The sequence below is a fragment of the Manis pentadactyla genome, chromosome 14 (assembly GCF_030020395.1).
Source record: "Manis pentadactyla isolate mManPen7 chromosome 14, mManPen7.hap1, whole genome shotgun sequence".
Lineage (NCBI taxonomy): Eukaryota > Metazoa > Chordata > Mammalia > Pholidota > Manidae > Manis > Manis pentadactyla.
In genome coordinates this window covers 5,335,302-5,353,242 of record NC_080032.1, presented here as the reverse complement: position 1 = coordinate 5,353,242, position 17,941 = coordinate 5,335,302, and the positions used below count along the sequence as shown (strand labels likewise).

Sequence of the window (17,941 nt, the reverse complement as noted above, 5' to 3'; positions counted from 1 at the left end):
GAGTGATCAGCTACCAGTCGTGTTCATTAATCATCTGTTCTCTGGCTCAAGCTGTTCATCTGTTCTCAAGCTGGCATCAGCTGCCAATTTCAGTAACCTCCTAACTAGTCTCCCCCTTTATTTCATGATAAAAAATATTTTTCTTGCTTAAAATCCTTTAACTGCCTAGAATGGAATTCAGATCCCCAGATGCCTGCATGGTTTGACCCTTTCTTCCTCTTACCTCATTTGAACCACTCTTCCCCTGCCCTCTGCTCTTCGGGTCCTGGAATAAGTCAGGTTTTCATGTCACACAAGGTCTTTTCTGCCTGGAAGCTCACCCTCTCCACCTTCAAATGACTGGCTGCTTTTCATTTCTCTTAACTTCCTCAGCTTTGGGAAAGGGAAAAAGATGTAGTTTGTGTAAAACAACTAAGTGTAATGTGTCCTAAAGCTTAAACGTTCTGCTAGAAACTCTTTAAATTTTATTATAGGCTTTCTTCTAATTTTCTCTAATAAGAGTAGAGTTTCTAGAAACTATATTCTGTGATTATATACAAGCTAATTTTCTTTGTCTTAAAATCAGAGCAAAAGTCAGTTGTATACTCAAATACCCTGTGGGTACAGATATTTAGGAAAGTAGTTAGGCAGTATCTTCCAGTTTAAGATGCAATATTCACAGACCCCAGCGTTCTTGTGATAATCCTGGCCCAAATGTAGAATAGTAAGTAGAAATATAGGTTTTCAGTAGGTGGCACTGTTTGGGAAAAAAAAAGGGAAACCTGGAAATTGCTTAAATGTCCATTAGAAGGATTAAGTCAGTTATGATCCATTAACACAGCAGAATATTATGCTTCTTTTAATAAGGAGGAGGTAGAGCTCAAAGTACCGATGTTAAAATAGACCTGTAAGCCTTCATAGCAAGTTGCAGACCAGTATTATATACTATGATCTCATTTTCTTTTTTAAAGTACATAGATACCTCCATTGAAAGTATAAGAAAGATGCACTTGGAACTGCTGTTAGTGGCTACGCCTGGGAAATATGACGGGCTGAGATGAAAGGAGTACTTAAAAAAAATACATACTTCTAAAATAAAATTATGGAATGTCTACACTAAATTTAAATCATGCAGTTTTTCAAAATATTAATAAAAAAGGCTTTAATGCAAAAAAGATAATCTGTTTCTATACTGATCTTTTAAAAAAGACAATATTTTATAATCTAAATGACCCAGCAGTTTCACTCCTGGTTATATATATGCAAAAGAAGTAAACGTTTTTTACTTGTACACAGATGTTCATAATAGCACTATTCACAATAGCCAAAATGTGAAAACAACCCAAACGTCCATCAACGGATGAATGTAATGATTTGTATCCATACAATGGAATATTATTTGGTTCTGAGAAGGAAGGAAGTACTGATATGTACTATCATGCAGATAAACTTTGAAAACACCCCAAGTGAAAGAAGCCAGGCAGAAAGGTCACATGTTGTAAGATTCTGTTAGAATGAAATAATGCAGAATAGGTAAATTCAGAGACAGAAACCAGCTTGGTGGTTGCTAGGGGGTTAGGGGAAGAGGTAGATGGGGAGTGACTACTTAATAAGTACTGGGGTTCCTTTTAGGGTGATGAAAATTTTTTTGAACTAGGCAGAAGTGATGATGGTTACATAATATTGTGAATGTACTAAATGCTATTTGCACATTTAAAAATGGTTGACTTTATATTATATGAATTTTATCTCAAAAAGCACATCTAAAAATAACAGCTCTAGCTATAAGTACTTGGCTACATAAAAAATTCCACAGTGATCTACAGTGATCTACCTCTTCCTTTTGCCCCACTTGTGTGATGTGCCTGATTCCATTTGTGTGTCCCATTTTTGTTTTAGCTTAGCTTCAAATAAGGAACTCTTTTTATGCACCCTCTACTAGAATTTAGAAATGGATGAATTACGGATACAACTTTTGAACAGTCCAGTCTAGAAAGGGAGACTGGCCTGGGAGCAAACAACCACATATCCATGCCTTTAATATAAGCCAGAAAACACTTGTGAAGTGATGAACTCTTGCTGGAGGAGGTGAAGAAAGATGAATGGGAGGCCAGCATTCCTTTGTTTAATAGTTAGTGAACACCCACTATGTGTGAGGCTTCTCACCTGCTGCAGTTTTGGAAGTGCTTTACCTCTTGGGTGTTTTTGCACTTGAATTGCATTGATTTATGGAGCTATTTAACCACCTAAGTTAATTAAATAGCAAACATAAAATGACTGCCATAGCCAGGGTCGGAAACAATCACCACTACTCTAGAAACAAACGATTCACCTGGTGGCAAGAGAAGCAGCAGTGCTGGGCCCAGCTGTGGGTGTTCCGTGGCAGTAGGCATCAGCCAGGACAGTTTCCAGGGCAGGGGGAGCCTCAGTTACTCTGGGGAACCCTTAAGGGGAGAGTAGCTCTGCAAGCTCCTACTGTACCATGATGTATTCATTATTTAATCTTTCTTTGTTGTTTTTGTAGGACCAAATCCTACAGCAGCTGCAATTCCTCGAACGCCTCTGAGTCCAAGTCCTATGAAAACCCCCCCTGCAGCAGCAGTCTCCCCTATGCAGGTAAGTCCCTGTGGCCATGGCGGCTCTAGGGGCCTCACGTCTTTGAGTTAGTCCTCTTCAGAGTCACTACAATTATGTTGTGGTGGCAAAAGACTACCTCATGAGGGTTATAGTTGGGATTTTTTTCCCTGAAATACTGTAATTATCCTTAATTGATACAAATTATGTAAATATCAGTTGTGTTATTCTTCTGAAAATCTCTAATAATAGTGATAGCTAACAACTATTGAACATTTAGTATGAGTTCTACACTGTTCAGATGCTTTATACTGTTAATTCATTTACTCACAACAGCTCTGTTGGGTGTTAGGTACTATTCCTGTCCCTAGTTTTCACATGTGGAAACTGAGGCCCAGAAAGGTTAAGCAACGTGCTGAGGGTCATATAGTTAAGAAGTGGTAGGTCTGGAACTCAAACCTGGGCAATGAAGACTTCACAGACCTCTCTCTAAGTAGATTATGTAGTTGGCATGTTTTAGCTTCTGCTGCATAGCGTATCACTTCAGCAAATTGCTGGCTTAAAACAGCAGTTTTGTTAGTTTTCACAGTTCTCTCTTGACTAGACATTTCTTTGCTGGCTTTTCTGAGGCTCACTCCTTCAGCTGCACTCAGCCAGAGGCTGGGCTTGGTGCCTGGGCTGCTCTTTCTGTGTGGTCTTTCCTCTTAGGCTCCTTCATGGCATGTGTCTTAAGCTCTGAGAGAATGAAGTGGAAGTGAGCAAAGCCTCTGAAGACCTGGGCTTGGAACTTGGACAGTTACTTCTGTCCTATTTTGATCCAAATAAGTCCTAAGGCCCGCTCCGATTCCGAGTGACAGGGCCTGTACGGGTCGTGCATTTAAGAAGTGTGATTCACTGTGGGCCGTTCCGTAGCAGCCTAGCACAGAGCACTGCTGATCCATTGTAAACAGGTTTCAGAAGTTGTTCTTCTTGCCACTGTGGAAACGCAGAGAGCAGCAGGGCAGAGGGCTGTCTCTCCGTAGTGCCCAAGAGGCCCTCCCACTTGTAATCCGTGTTTGGAAGGGGTAGCCGAGGTGAAGTTTTTCCACATAAGTGAGAGTAGCCAAAGAAAAATGGCCTAAAACCTAGCATCCTATGATATAGGGAAGTCTTCCTAAAATTCTATGAGGGTTTGGGAACATTCTCTTGCAGTGGAGTCTTTTGTGCTGTGTTAACCATGTATTTTGTGAGTGGACTTTTCAACTTTTTCCTTTGTCACATTTAGGGTAAAAATGTGCTCCCTTTGCATTTGTAATGTTGCAAGTTAGTGGCTTTGCATATTACACTCTTTTAGGAAGAATTGTCTTTGTTGTATTTTTAAAAATATATGTGGTTTTGGGAGGAGATTTCCGCTGCTCTACTCACACCACCATCTTGGCTCCCTACACTCTTAATTTAAAAGGAAGGAAAGGGGAATTCCATATTCCATCTACAGACTTAATGCTTTTTATATGCTCTCTGTTAAACCTTTTCTAAAAATTCAGGATATAAGTAAACCAAAATAAAGGTGCAAAATATAGTAAACTTCAAATAAGCTGAAGTTTCTTCAAGTAGTATTTGTCAAAGTTTAATGTACGAAGCATCATTGTGTAAATCTTCATAAAGATGGGTGAAAATTATCATCTCTATAATTCAAAAAAAGTGAATGATTACAAGTCACATTCGGTAGTGTTTTAATACTTGATTAGTTACACAGTGCTTCTCAAACCTAACTGTGCATAAAAATCACGTAGAGTTTTTAAACACATAGATTCCCAGGCCTCATCCTACTTGGACAACAGTCGCTGGGGAGCAGGGCTCAAGATTGGGATCGTGAGTTTTTCAGAATTCCTCTGAGTGGGAATTCCACTTCTGGCTCTGAGGGAATAATGGGCTGGATTATTCTGCTTTCACAAGCAACTAGAAAGTTGGACAAAATAGAGGAAGCAAATATATCCAGACGTGATACAACAAGCAGTATAAAATCATGACCCATGAAATAAAAAGTTAAGAAGTGAGGTAAGTACTGCTGTGGCCCATACTCTTCCCGTTGGCAGCTTTCAGACGGCTGTGCAGGGACCCAGATGGAGCAGGGAAGGGAAACCAACTGGATCTGAGGAGCGACAAGAGATCAGTGTTCTGGGAGAGAAAGTGCTAGAATTTGCAGGGCAGAGTACTGGGGAGGAGGGAGCTTGCAGAGAAAGGGGTCTAGAACCCCACAAAGGTATTCATTTGACGCTTTGCCTGAATACTAGTCTGCACAGGCTTAGGGTGAACCCGTACAAGGCCAGGCAAGAACGACGTCTGAGAAAAAAAACAGTTAACAGGGAGCTGTCAGACACTTCCCATCGTTCACACAGGGTGGGGAATCATTGGAGTTCTCACTGGCCACTGTGGAGAAACCTCTTTGAACGTTTGGAGAGTTCATTAGAGACCCCTAAGGGCCACACTGTAAAGCGGAACTAAATAGTGTTAGATAAACACTATTCTAGACCACCCCCAAAAGACCTTAAAAATTAGCCTCAGAAGGACCAGGAAGATCCCTGCGTAGCTGGGGAAGGCAGACTCTGAAATACTTCCCAGTGATCTGCACTTCCTGGTTCTCATGTGCTTGTGTGAATTGTTCCTCTTGAGTGTTGGCTGGACTTCATGACTCACTTCTGGTGAATAGAGTGTGGCAGAAGTGATGGGGTATCACTTACTAGATAAGGGTATATAAAAAGACTGGCTTCTGTCGTGAGTACTCCTTTTGATGTCTCTTAGATACAGTGACTCCAGTAAACAACTGAAAATTGAAATACTTAGCAATGCTTTATAAAATGTGCAAGACTTAAACAATGGAAACTAAAATATTGCTGAGAGAAATTAAAAGAATAATACATGGAAAGATGCATCATATTCATGGATTGAAAGACTCAATATTGGTAACATCTTAGACTTCTCCCTCACACTGATCTGTGGATTCAATACAATTCCAGTTGCAATCCCACACATTGATTTGTAGAAATTGATAATATAATTGTAAATTTGCATGGAAACTCAAAGGATCCCGAATAACCAAAGCATCTGGGGGTAAAAGAGAAACAAATTTGTAGACTGATTTCAGCTCTTAGAGTGATCAAGATAGTGTGGTACTTACTGACTTAGGTTTAAATGTAGACATGAGATCAGTAGACCACATAGAGAATCTAGAAATGGGTCAATTTATTTTCAACAAAGACACCAAGGTGATTCAGTGGGAGAGGGATAGCCTTTTCAACGAAGGATTTGGGAGTAGCTAGATATCCATGTGGGGCAGGGGTGGGAAACGCAACCTTCACTTCATGCCATTTATAAAGATTGAAGGTGACTGAAGACGTAAATGTGAAAGCTGAAACTTTAAAACTTCTAGGTGAAAACAGTAGAGAAACTCTTCATGACCTTTGAGAAGGCAAAGATTTCTTATTTAGGACACAAGAAAGAATGAACCATAAAAGAAAAGTGATAAATTGGGCATCACAACTCAAAACAACTCTGGAAGAACATTAAGAAAATGAAAGATAAGTTACAGGCTGGGGAATATATATTCATAATCCATTTATCTGTTAAAAGGCTTGTACTCAAAGAAGCCTTGTTTGTCTTATTGGGGTTGAAGGCAACCCGATAAATAAAGGACAAGATTTTAGAAGTCCCTTCCCAAGAGAAGATACACAAATGGCCAAAAAACACATGAAAAAATGCTCAATGCATTAGCTTTGGGGAAATGACAACCAAATCCACAACGAGATCCTACTACATACCCTTTAGGATCCCTAAAGTTAAGACATTATCCGGTGTTGGTGAGGATGTGGAGAAGCCGAACCTCTCATACCTTTTTGCTGGGAATGTGAAATGAGTGGTTAGACATTAGATAGATAAAAATGGCCTGGGGAACAGCTGGGGAAATGAGCATCAGAAAAAGCATAGAGACAGTAAATGGCGTGGCCTCTGTGGGCGTCAGCAGTTTATTGGTGTTTGAGCATTGCGTAGAGATGGCGGGACATGAAGCAGAACTGAGAGGTTTAAGATTGTGGTGGCCGCTTCTGGCTGCGTGCCAAGAGATACATGCGTAAGACTGGGGATGAGAACACCTGTGACAGAGCCATTCAGTGGTGCCAAATTAAAAAGACAGGTTATGCTGGACAGTGGTGTGTAGGAGCACATCTGTATTTCACTAAATGGTATATGATATTTAAGAATTCTCTTTAAACAAAACAATGAGATCACACTCTGAGTACTAGCAGTTGTTGCCAGGGGTTGGTGATACAGGGTGGGGTCGGGGGAAGGTACACTGTAAACTGTGACAGGAACATTCTATGTCTTCTTTGTGTTGGTGTCAGTATCCTGGTGGTGTCACTATCCTAGAATTGTTACCACTGGGGAAAACGGAGGGAAGGGCACATGGGATCTTTCTTAGTTTCTAAGTAGTATATTGATCACATTTATATGCTGGTGAGGTGTGTGTGTGTGTGTGTGTGTGTGTGTGTGTGTGTGTGTGTGTGTGTGTGTGTGTGTGTGTGTGTGTGTGTGTGTGTGTGTGTGTGTGTGTGTGTGTCTGTGTGTGTGTGTGTGTGTCTGTGTCTGTCTTACAGTAACAGTAGGTAAGGAATTAGGCAAGTTCATTATTATTTACTCTGCAATATTTCCTTTCTTTGTAAGTCACAGCTCTAAATTTAACCTGACTTTTGACAACGGTTTATCTTATTATTTCAGAGACATTCCATAAGTGGACCAATCTCTACATCCAAACCCCTGACAGCCCTGTCAGATAAGAGACCAAACTATGGGGAAATTCCTGTTCAAGGTATATTTCATGTGTCACAGTATTTCACTTCTGTTACTAATTTTTTAATTCTTTTTTTACTAACTGAATTGCAACTCTCTGTTCTGACATTGTTTCAATCAGTCTGGTATATATTTTCATGAGATGTTTACTAATAATGTCTTCATTACAAATGGGGAAGATTAGTTACCAATAACTGCATCTTGGAAGACAACTCTCTCCCTGCGTTATGATAGGCAGTAGTGCACACCATCGCGGGGCACTGCGTTTTCACAGTTCTTCATGGGGTATGTATTATTATCTCCATTTTGTAAATAACTAAAAATGAGGTTTCAAGAAGTTAAACAATGCAAGTTAACACAGCTAGTGAACACTAGACTGGGGCCGTCTGACTCCAGAGCCCATCTTTTAACCTCCATGTTCTATGTTGTTTAAAAGAGGAAACTGAGAGTCTGAGAGATGAGGCCAGCAGCCCTTTTGTGCACTGGTGGAGGGCTTGTCCATATTCATATGACTTAAGGAAGAGCCAGCACCAGAACCCAGTTCCTGCCTGCCGAGGTCAGGTCTCCTGCTCTTCCCTGTGCTGCCCCTTTGCATCGGGAAGCTGGTACGGGCATGGGGCACGGTGCCCCAAAAGGCCGACTCCATTTGGGGCAGGCATGGAGATGCTCAGCACTCAGGGAGGTCATCTCAGGCCCTCCTGTTCTCTCTGTCGTGAAGTTAGGCTCTGTGGGTGGGACTATAAGGTCTCGATGGGTGGCGGAGGAAGTAAGCAGGCTCGTGAGGATCATTCTCAAAGAACTAGAGGATGCCACGTGGGCTGCATGTAGCACCAGAGCAGGAAGAGTTTGTTCCAGCAGGTGAGCTGCCCCCCCCCCCCCATCTGCCAGCCTTGGATGTTTAGACAGTGCTGCTGCCACTTTCCCTGCTCAGAGATGTGCCTTTACCCCTGCTCTTTGGTCTCTGGTTCATTCTTCAGTCATGACATGAGGTCTTTTTCTCCCCTCAGGAGATCCTTTTGCTAAGGGAACAAATAGTAGGAGGTTTACAGTCTCTCTACACATCTTTTTTTTTTTTTTTGGTATTAATCTATAGTTACATGAGGAACATTATGTTTACTAGACTCCCCCCATTACCAAGTTTCCCTCACATACCCCATGGCAGTCACTGTCCATCAGCGTAGTAAGATGCTGTAGAATCACTACCTGTCCTGTCTGTGCTGTACAGCCCTCCCCGTGCCGCCGCCCCCCTCCCCATATTACGCATGCTAATCATAATACCCCCTTTCTTTTTCCCCCCTCTTATCCCTCCCTTCCCACCCATCCTCCCTGGTCCCTTTCCCTTTGGTAACTGTTAGTCCATTCTTGGGTTCTGTGAGTCTTCTGGTGTTTTGCTCCATCAGTTTTTTCTTTGTTCTTATACTCCACAGATGAGTGAAATCATTTGGTACTTGTCTTTCTCCACCTGGCTTATTTCACTGAGCATAATACCCTCTAGCTCCATCCATGCTGTTGCAAATGGTTCTCTCCACATCTTCACCATGTTCCCACCCTCACCTCCCAGATGGATCCAGCTAAGACTGGATGTGTGTGGTGCGTACATCATTGGCTTCACGGGTCCTGGCTGTTGACTGACCTCTTTGATGCTGTTTCCTCATCTGTAAATTTGGAGTAATCATGAATACCTACCTCCCAGGACACTTAAATCCCCCTCTTCCCAGGCTCTCTGAAACCCTGCAGTCAGGCTTTCGCCCTCACTGATCCCCCAAAGCCACTTAGTCGAGGTTGTCAGCGAACTGTGCCCTAAACCAGGTAGTTCTCAGGCCTCTGATGTGAAGTGGTGGCGGCATTTGGCCCTGTGGAGCCCTACGTCTTCCATGATGTTCTTTTTGGTTTCCACAATCCACATTTGGACACCACATTCCTGTGTCTTTACCCTGGCCCCTCCTCCGTCCCCATTGCCCATTCCTGCTCCCTGGCCTGAGGGATGCCACCAGATGGTGGTGTGCCCCAGAGCTCAGTCCCCGGCCACTCTTCTTCTCTGTCGGTACTCACTCTGTTACTGGGTCCTGTCTCATGCCTTTAACTACTATTTGTCAAACTGTTGTCCCCACTTGTTCCTCTCTTCTGGAGTCTGGACTCATATATCCAATTGCCTACTAACATCTCCATTCTGATATTGATACTCTCAGACTGAGTGATCTAGGACAGGATCACCTCATTCCCAAACTCGTTCTACCTGTAATCTGTCTTCTCCATCTTAGTTAATGGCAATGTCAGCCTCTAAAACCTTGGAGTCAGCCTTAATTACCTTCTTTATCTTAGGCTCTGTATCTGAGACCTGTCCAGTTCTCAGGGAACTCTGTTGGCCCTGCCTTTAAAGTACACCTAGAATCAGAGCATTCTTCTTCCTTCTACTACTGCCTTGCTGGTCAAAGCCACCTTCTCTCACCTGGGTTCTGGCAAAAGATTCCTAATCTCCTTGAGATCTATTTTAACCCTACAGCCAGTGTAATCTTGAAGAACATAAATTGGAATGTGTCATTTTACTCAGAACTCCCCACTTTCTTCTCACTTCTTTCAGAAGAAAAGGTGGAATTCTCTCAGTGGTTCCCAGGCCCTCCAGCCTCAGCACTTCGCTCTCTTGGTCACTGTCCAGACCCCAGACTTCCTTGCTGTCTCCTGGGCACCCAGCACACTCCTGACTTAGGGACCTTGCCCTGGCCTTGCTCTGCTGGAGCTCTGCCCAGGGTCCAGATGGCCCACTCCTGCTGTCCTTCGAGGCTTTGCTTAAATCTCACCCTAGTGATGCCCCGAGCACCATATTTAAAATTATAAACCACTCTTTCCTCCACACACCCCTTCCTCTGATCTCTGTCCCCTTTAAAACATTTATTTAACCTTAGTACTTACTCCTGGTCTGCTCTACAGTTTATTTACCTATAACATTTATTACCTGCCTTCCTAGACCCTGAGGGCCATGTGGTCTGGGATTTGTTTCTGTTTGGTTCACTGAGGTGGCCTCACATCCTTGGTGCTACTGGGCTCTTGCTAATAAACAGTGATAGGCATGAATGAAATATGAGTCAAAGCATGTGAAGTGCTTAGCACAAATTTTAGCCCACAGTAAATGCTCACTGGTTGGTGTTATTACTGTTTTGTGTGAATTTTTTCTTGGTATCACACGTGACTGAGAATGATGGCTCTTTATTTCCTAGAATAAAAGAGTTATTTAGTTTATTGCAGGATTTTGCTTGGCTGCCAGCAAGTGGCTGTGAGAAAGTGTCAAGGTGCCTTGTGTTCTGGTCATCTTAAAGCTGCATGCATTGAGGGCAAACATGAAAGCCGGGGGTTTAGGAGCACTCCCGCACCACTGCCCATTGCCTGTGCCCCAATTCTGCCAGTAATACCAGCCTTTTGACCTGTAGTCAGAGCCAAATGTGGTCCGAGCCAGGAGCCCCAGCCTTTGAGAGTATGGGCAGCCCTCGTTCCGAGACAGCCCTGTGGGAGAGACCCCCTCTGGAGTACTTTGGTGTGATCCTACAACACCGGCGAATACTGAGACCCCCGGCCCCAGGTGGCCTCTGAGGAGGGTGGGATGCTCCAGTGAGAAGCGACTCCGGGCCTTTCCAACCTCCTGAGGACAGGCTGAAGCTGACCCTTGGGGCCTTCTCCCACTTCGATGGCTCACAGTAGGACAGTGGCTGGGGAAAGCCAGCACCCACAGAGCCGCACTTGCCTGTTCGTCATACTTGCCTGGGTCACTTGGTAAAAATAGAATCCTGGGCTTCAGCTCAGATATCCTGACATAGACTCTCCAGGAAAGGGAGCTTGGGAGCTTTGTTTTCACAAGCACCCAGGTGATTCTTAGGAAAGGACAGATTTGAGAAACTGGGCAAAGTTTACCATTTGATTTTTCCTATTATCTTGGCATTTTTGAGGGGGAGGGGTTGGGTGTGGAAGGTCTGTGGGCCAAGGTTATTGAAGGCACAGAATAAATGTGTTAAGTATCTCTGGGCTCTGCTGAATTAAACCTTTTCCTGGCTCGCTTCATTTTGTTCTCTGATGAAGTATCAAATGATAATGCAGCTAGGCCTGGGTGTTGTGGTCAGTCTGTGTTCATGCTGATCTAATTCTCTGCCTTACTCTGTTACAACGCCTTAATGGGGCTTAATTGAAACAGTGCAAATACACAAAGGGAACACACTCAGGTGAATTTTATTTGAAAATTTGATGATAGATCTTTTATCTTAAACAGTCATTAAGGAAAGAAATCACTTATAAAAGTAAGAACAATCAAATGATGATTGGCCGTAAAAAGCCACTGTTTATCCAAACTGGTAAGAGAGTAAGCCCTCTGAGCTCTGTCTTGAACGGCTGTTCTTCCTTAATTGTGTCTTTATCTTGGCATAAATAAAAAATAGTCTGTAATTTTCATTTTGAAAATTCTAGTGGCTTCAGTTACTGAAATTTAAAGAAGTTCTGCCTGTGGAATGCTACAGTTAAATTAGAGGATTTGTTGTTTTTTTGCAGTTAAGTATATTGTAAAAGGTGAGGATTTTTTGTCTGTTTGTTCGGATTTAGCATCATGCTGTGCAGCAGTTGCAGGAAAATATTTTGGACCAGAGAATTCTTATTATAAATGAACTAATCAGATGCTCTTTTGTAGGTATTGTTTGGCAGTTGAATTAAATGGCTAGGGTCATGACGGGTGCTGCCTCAGTGAATCTTTGTAAATAGAATGTGAAGTAGTGTTGGCCTAAGCAGGAAAGGGTAGATCTGCTACAAGGTATATGGATACCGGTACTAGAAAAGGTCTTCAGTGTTCCCACCTGCACAGTGATTTTTAATAGGGTTCAGAATGTTAAGCAAAGCTCTCTGCTGGGTGGCTCAGATGGTTGGGGAGCCCAGGGTTGTCCACCATCAGTGTGACCTTGTGAGGGTCATGTTTGTGTCCTGGCCTTAGACAGGTAGCCGAGAAAGTTGGTTGTTCCAAGTGTAGTCATGTTCTGTAAAGAAATTCATTCTGTTACCTGTCTAAATTGTATTACTTTTGACTATTTAAAGCTCACTGTTTTGAAAAAATTGATTTATGGTAAGAGTACCTGTAATAAATGGGATAAAATTTAGGAGGCTTTACTAGAAAGCCAAACCTTTGTTAAAAGTTATTATCTCTTTACTTTTAAGTTAAAATAGAGAAAAGAAAGAGAACCATGTATTTAAAAAGTTTCACAGCAATTTTCATTCTTCAGAGGGTAAATCAGAATCAGATTCTGACTAAGCCCGAGATCTAGCCCTAGTGGGGAAATTCGCAGGAGAAATTCAGATAGAAATCCTACCTTCTTGTATTTATACTTTAATGGATATCTGTGCAGTTCTGAAGGACCCCCTCCAACTTTTCCTATGGTTCTTAGTATTTACTGAGGCTCTTTTTGTGGCCTAGTATGTGGTCTATTCTGGAGAATGTTCCATGTGCACTTGAGAAGAATGTATATCCCGCTGCTTTTGGATGTAGAGTTCTATAGATGTCTATTAGGTCCATCTGCTCTACTGTGTTGTTCAGTGCTTCCGTGTCCTTACTTATTTTCTGCCCAGTGGATCTATCCTTTGGGGTGAGTGGTGTGTTGAAGTCTCCTAGAATGAATGCATTGCAGTCTATATCCCCCTTTAGTTCTGTTAGTATTTGTTTCACATATGCTGGTGCTCCTGTGTTGGGTGCATATATATTTAGAATGGTTATATCCTCTTGTTTGACTGAGCCCTTTATCATTATGTAGTGTCCTTCTTTATCTCTTGTTACTTTCTTTGTTTTGAAGTCTATTTTGTCTGATATTAGTACTGCAACCCCTGCTTTCTTCTCACTGTTGTTTGCTTGAAATATGTTTTTCCATCCCTTGACTTTTAGTCTGTACATGTCTTTGGGTTTGAGGTGAGTTTCTTGTAAGCAGCATATAGATGGGTCTTGCTTTTTTATCCATTCTGTTACTCTGTGTCTTTTGATTGGTGCATTCAACCCATTAACATTTAGGGTGACTATTGAAAGATATGTACTTATTGCCATTGCAGGCTTTAAATTCGTGGTTACCAAAGGTTCAAGGTTAGCCTCTTTAGTATCTTACTGCCTAACTTAGCTCGCTTATTGAGCTGTTATATACACTATCTGGAGATTCTTTTCTTCTCTCCCTTCTTGTTCCTCCTCCTCGATTCTTCATATGTTGGGTGTTTTGTGCTGTGCTCTTTCTAGGAGTGCTCCCATCTAGAGCAGTCCCTGTAAGATGTTCTGTAGAGGTGGTTTGTGGAAAGCAAATTCCCTCAGCTTTTGTTTGTCTGGGAATTGTTTAATCCCACCGTCATATTTGAATGATAGTCGTGCTGGATACAGTATCCTTGGTTCAAGGCCCTTCTGTTTCATTGTATTAAATATATCATGCCATTCTCTTCTGGCCTGTAGGGTTTCTGTTGAGAAATCTGACGTTAGCCTGATGGGTTTCCCTTTATAGGTGACCTTTTTCTCTCTAGCTGCCTTTAACACTCTTTCCTTGTCCTTGATCTTTGCCATTTTAATTATTATGTGTCTTGGTGTTGCCCTTCTTGGATCCTTTCTGTTGGGGGTTCTGTGTATTTCCGTGGTCTGTTCGATTACTTCCTCCCCCAGTGTGGGGTAGTTTTCAGCAATTATTTCTTCTAAGATACTTTCCATCTCTTTTCCTCTCTCTTCTTCTTCTGGGACCCCTATAGTACGGATATTGTTCCTTTTGGATTGGTCACACAGTTCTCTTAATATTGTTTCATTCCTGGAGATCCTTTTGTGTCTCTCTATGTCAGCTTCTATGCGTTCCTGTTCTCTGATTTCAATTCCATCAATGGCCTCTTGCATTCTATCCATTCTGCTTATAAACCCTTCCAGAGTTTGTTTCATTTCTGCGATCTCCTTTCTGGCATCTGTGATCTCCTTCCGGACTTCATCCCATTTCTCTTGCGTATTTCTCTGCATCTCTGTCAGCATGTTTATGATTCTTATTTTGAATTCTTTGTCAGGAAGACTGGTTAGGTCTGTCTCCTTCTCTGGTGTTGTCTCTGTGATCTTTGTCTGCCTGTAGCTTTGCCTTTTCATGGTGATAGGAATAGTCTGCAGAACTGGGACGAGTGACGGCTGGAAGGACTTCCTTTCTTGTTGGTTTGTGGCCCTCCTCTCCTGGGAGAACAGCGGCCTCTAGTGGCTTGTGCTGCGCAGCTGCGCGCAGACAGGGTTTCTGCTTCCTGCCCGGCTGCTATGGAGTTAATCTCCGCTGTTGCTGTGGGCGTGGCCTGGCTCAGGCAGCTACTCCAAAATGGTGGAGTCGCGTTGGAGCAGGAGCTGCTGGGAGGCTATTTATCTCCGTAAGGGGCCTCCCTGCTCCCTGCAGCCCAGGGGTTAGGGTGCCCAGAGATCCCGGATTCCCTACCTCTGGATTAAGTGACCCGCCCTGCCCCTTTAAGACTTCCAAAAAGCACCCGCCAAAACAAAACAACGCCCACCAAAAAAAAAAAAAAGAAAAAAAAAATTAAAAAAGTTTTTAATTAAAAAAAAAAAAAAAAAAAAGGTGGTCGTTCGTTTTTCTTTATTCTGCGGTGCCAGCCTCAGGCCTCTGCTCACTGGTCTTTCTGCCCTGTTTCCCTAGTATTGGGGTCCCTATCCCTTTAAGACTTCCAAAAAGCGCTCGCCAAAACAAAACAGCAAAAAAGCAAAAAAAAATGGTCGCGCGCTTTTCTTATGCCCTCTGTCGCCCAGCCTCCAGTGCCCGCTCACTGTTCTTGCTGCCCTGTTTTCCCAGTATCGAGCGCCCTGCACTCTGGCCAGGATGGCTGGGGCTGGGTGCTCGGCAGTCCTGGGCTCCGTCTCCCTCCCGCTCTGCCTGCTCTTCTCCCGCCGGGAGCTGGGGGGAGGGGCGCTCGGCTCCCGCGGGGCCGGGGCTTGTATCTTACCCCCTTCGCGAGGCGCTGGGTTCTCTCAGGTGCGGATGTGGTCTGGATATTGTCCTGTGTCCTCTGGTCTTTATTCTAGGAAGGGTTGTCTTTGTTATATTTTCATAGATATATGTTGTTTTGGGAGGAGATTTCCGCTGCTCTACTCATGCCGCCATCTTCTGCCCCTCCTCTAGGCTGCTATTTTTAAACCTACTCTTTTGCATATAAATTTGATTTGGGAAACAATAAATGGACAACTCCCTGTACCTATTTATTCCTCTGATTTCTTAAAATAGGAAAGAATTAAATAGCAGACCTAATAGGCTCATGGTATTGCTATGTGTCTTGTCAGAAGCGAGCAGAATATCTCTGTAGGTTTGTCCCTTTATCTGAGCCCTGGATCTCATCCCCTTGGGTCTTCACAGATACTGCTAGCCTCATGCTATTACACCCGTCTGTAGCTTTAACTTTACCCTCTCTTTCACATCTTTTTCCAATTGGGAAAAAAAATCGCCCTCTCTCCCCACCTCCTCCAGCTGCTATACCCTCTGTTCACCAGTGCACAGCTCGTCTCCGTCCTATCTTCCAATCACTCCTCAATACTTTCTTTCCGTTTGTCCCCACCACTGTATGAAATTTCTCTAAGGTCACCATACCCTCATCTCTCCAGGTTCACTTCTTACCCCATCAGCTATATGCTAATAATTTCCAAAACTACATATGCATGCTGGCTTCTGAACTCCCATATTGCTTATAGGTTCTTTGCACAGAGGTGATGTTTGTTCAATATAAGAAAGATATAATGACTCTAGGTTGTGTAAGTTCTGTCTTTATAAGAAAGTACATTCATGTTTCCCACGCCCTTCCCCTCCAAAATAGTGTGTAATTACAACCAAATTTTCCTTATATGCTTAGAAAATACTTTTTGGGATAAAAGATGTGCTATCCTTGGAAGACAATGTCATGTGCTATTACTTTCAACAGCATATTTTGAAGGAAAGAATTTTTTAAATTGTCAGTTCTTAAAAAGAAGTGGTGAATGATCTGTTTCACTAGTGCATGGTCAGTATTGCCTTCCTCTTGTTTAAATACATTTGCTGTAGGGGACGTTCTTGGACAGTGAGACTAATAGTCTTCATTAAGTATAAGGGATGACGATTTCCTTCGTCCTACTATCCCCCGACAGGCAGTACACCTCCATTCTGCCATCATCCTGGCCTGATAGCCCTTTTTTCAGGCTCGTAGCCCTGGGTAAGAAGAGTGCTGGTCTGGGGGTGGGGAGCTCCCACCACGAGGGAGGAAGGTCTGGAGGAAGTGATGCTGAAGCTAGACCCAGAGGAGGATCAAGATCACCAGGCCGAGGAGGGAATGGAGGAGGAGTGTAGGGGCAAGAGAACAGCTAGTGCCAACCTTCAAGAACTTGGAGAACTTCCAGTACAGCTTGCTTGTGTTTGGAAAGCAAGGGAGGAGGAGAACAGGTGAGGCTGCAGACATAGACGGAGGCAGCATCTGGTGGTATCCTTCTCTGAATGTTCAAGGATGTCCAACACGTCCTTGTTTCCCTCAGGCTAAAGTCCACATACCAGGGCATGGAGGCTCTTGTTAGTCAGCCTTTAAAGCCCCCTTTCCTGCTGCCCTCTGTGGTTTCCATAGGCCCCCTATTTCAGCCATGCTGGGATTTTATTGTTCTCTAACTTGAATACCTTTGCTCTGGTTATTGCCTGGCTGAAATACTGTTCCCCACCCTCTTCTCTACTAGTAAAGGCCAGCTTCTTGTCATTTTGTTGAAGCCTCCCTGCTGCCTGAAATCAAAGTGACTGGCTTCTCCCTCCGTGGTTTGATAGCACTTTATCACTGTTATTCTAATACCCCATCCTGACTGGTAGTATACATGTATGGCTTCCCCACTTAAGGACAAGGTTTTCATTTAGTCTGTGCTTTTAGATCAAGACACATACAGGAACTTTGGATTTTGGTTGAATTGCATCAAAGAGGTAGGTAGCAGTTAGTGATTTAGAAGCACTCATCTGTGTCGAAGGTTTCATAGAAATAAATATTTAGAAATTAAACATTGAATGAAATGTTTTCCCATGTTCCTTGTCTACGGAAGTTGTTTAAATGGGCTCTGTGGGGAATTGTGGAGGTACCCTGGATTGGGAGAGGAAGATGAGCCCTCAAGATGCGAGGAGGGCCACGCACCCTCCTGCTGCCGCGCTCCTTCCCTCTTCCTGGGCAGATCCCCTTATTGTGGCCCTTTCCTCTTTGCACAGAGCATCTGTTAAGAACCTCTTCAACCAGCCGACCAGCTTCACTACCAAGAGTACCTGCGATGGAAAGTGCCAAGGCCATCTCAGGTAATGGCTTTTATCTGAAATTTCCTTTAAAGAGACTTACAGAAATTTTAGTAATGGCACTGAATACTTGCTCTTTAAACCTGTTTACCTGTACTTGCCCCCTTAAGGCTCTTGAGTTGATCATTTTCCACTCTGAATTTCCCCTCTTGTATCTCCCAGATTCTATAGAAATCACATTTCATGGCCCTGATTAACAACAACTAAATCCCCAAAACCAGATAGTTCCACTCATTTAATAGTATTTATTATGTGCCTAGAGTGGGTTGGAT

At 43.1% G+C, this 17,941-nt stretch overlaps 1 protein-coding gene across 6 annotated transcripts in view; it reads left to right on the top strand.

Moving 5' to 3' along the window:
- Positions 1 to 17,941, top strand: part of SPECC1L (sperm antigen with calponin homology and coiled-coil domains 1 like) — a 129,301-nt gene that overhangs the window by 73,403 nt on the left and 37,957 nt on the right. For all 6 annotated transcript variants that reach the window (XM_057492234.1, XM_057492233.1, XM_057492230.1 and 3 more), the window contains 3 exons: positions 2,504 to 2,595; positions 7,303 to 7,393; positions 17,589 to 17,672. In XM_057492234.1, the coding sequence (XP_057348217.1) occupies positions 2,504 to 2,595; positions 7,303 to 7,393; positions 17,589 to 17,672 (267 nt within the window). The remainder of the gene's footprint in view (positions 1 to 2,503; positions 2,596 to 7,302; positions 7,394 to 17,588; positions 17,673 to 17,941) is intronic.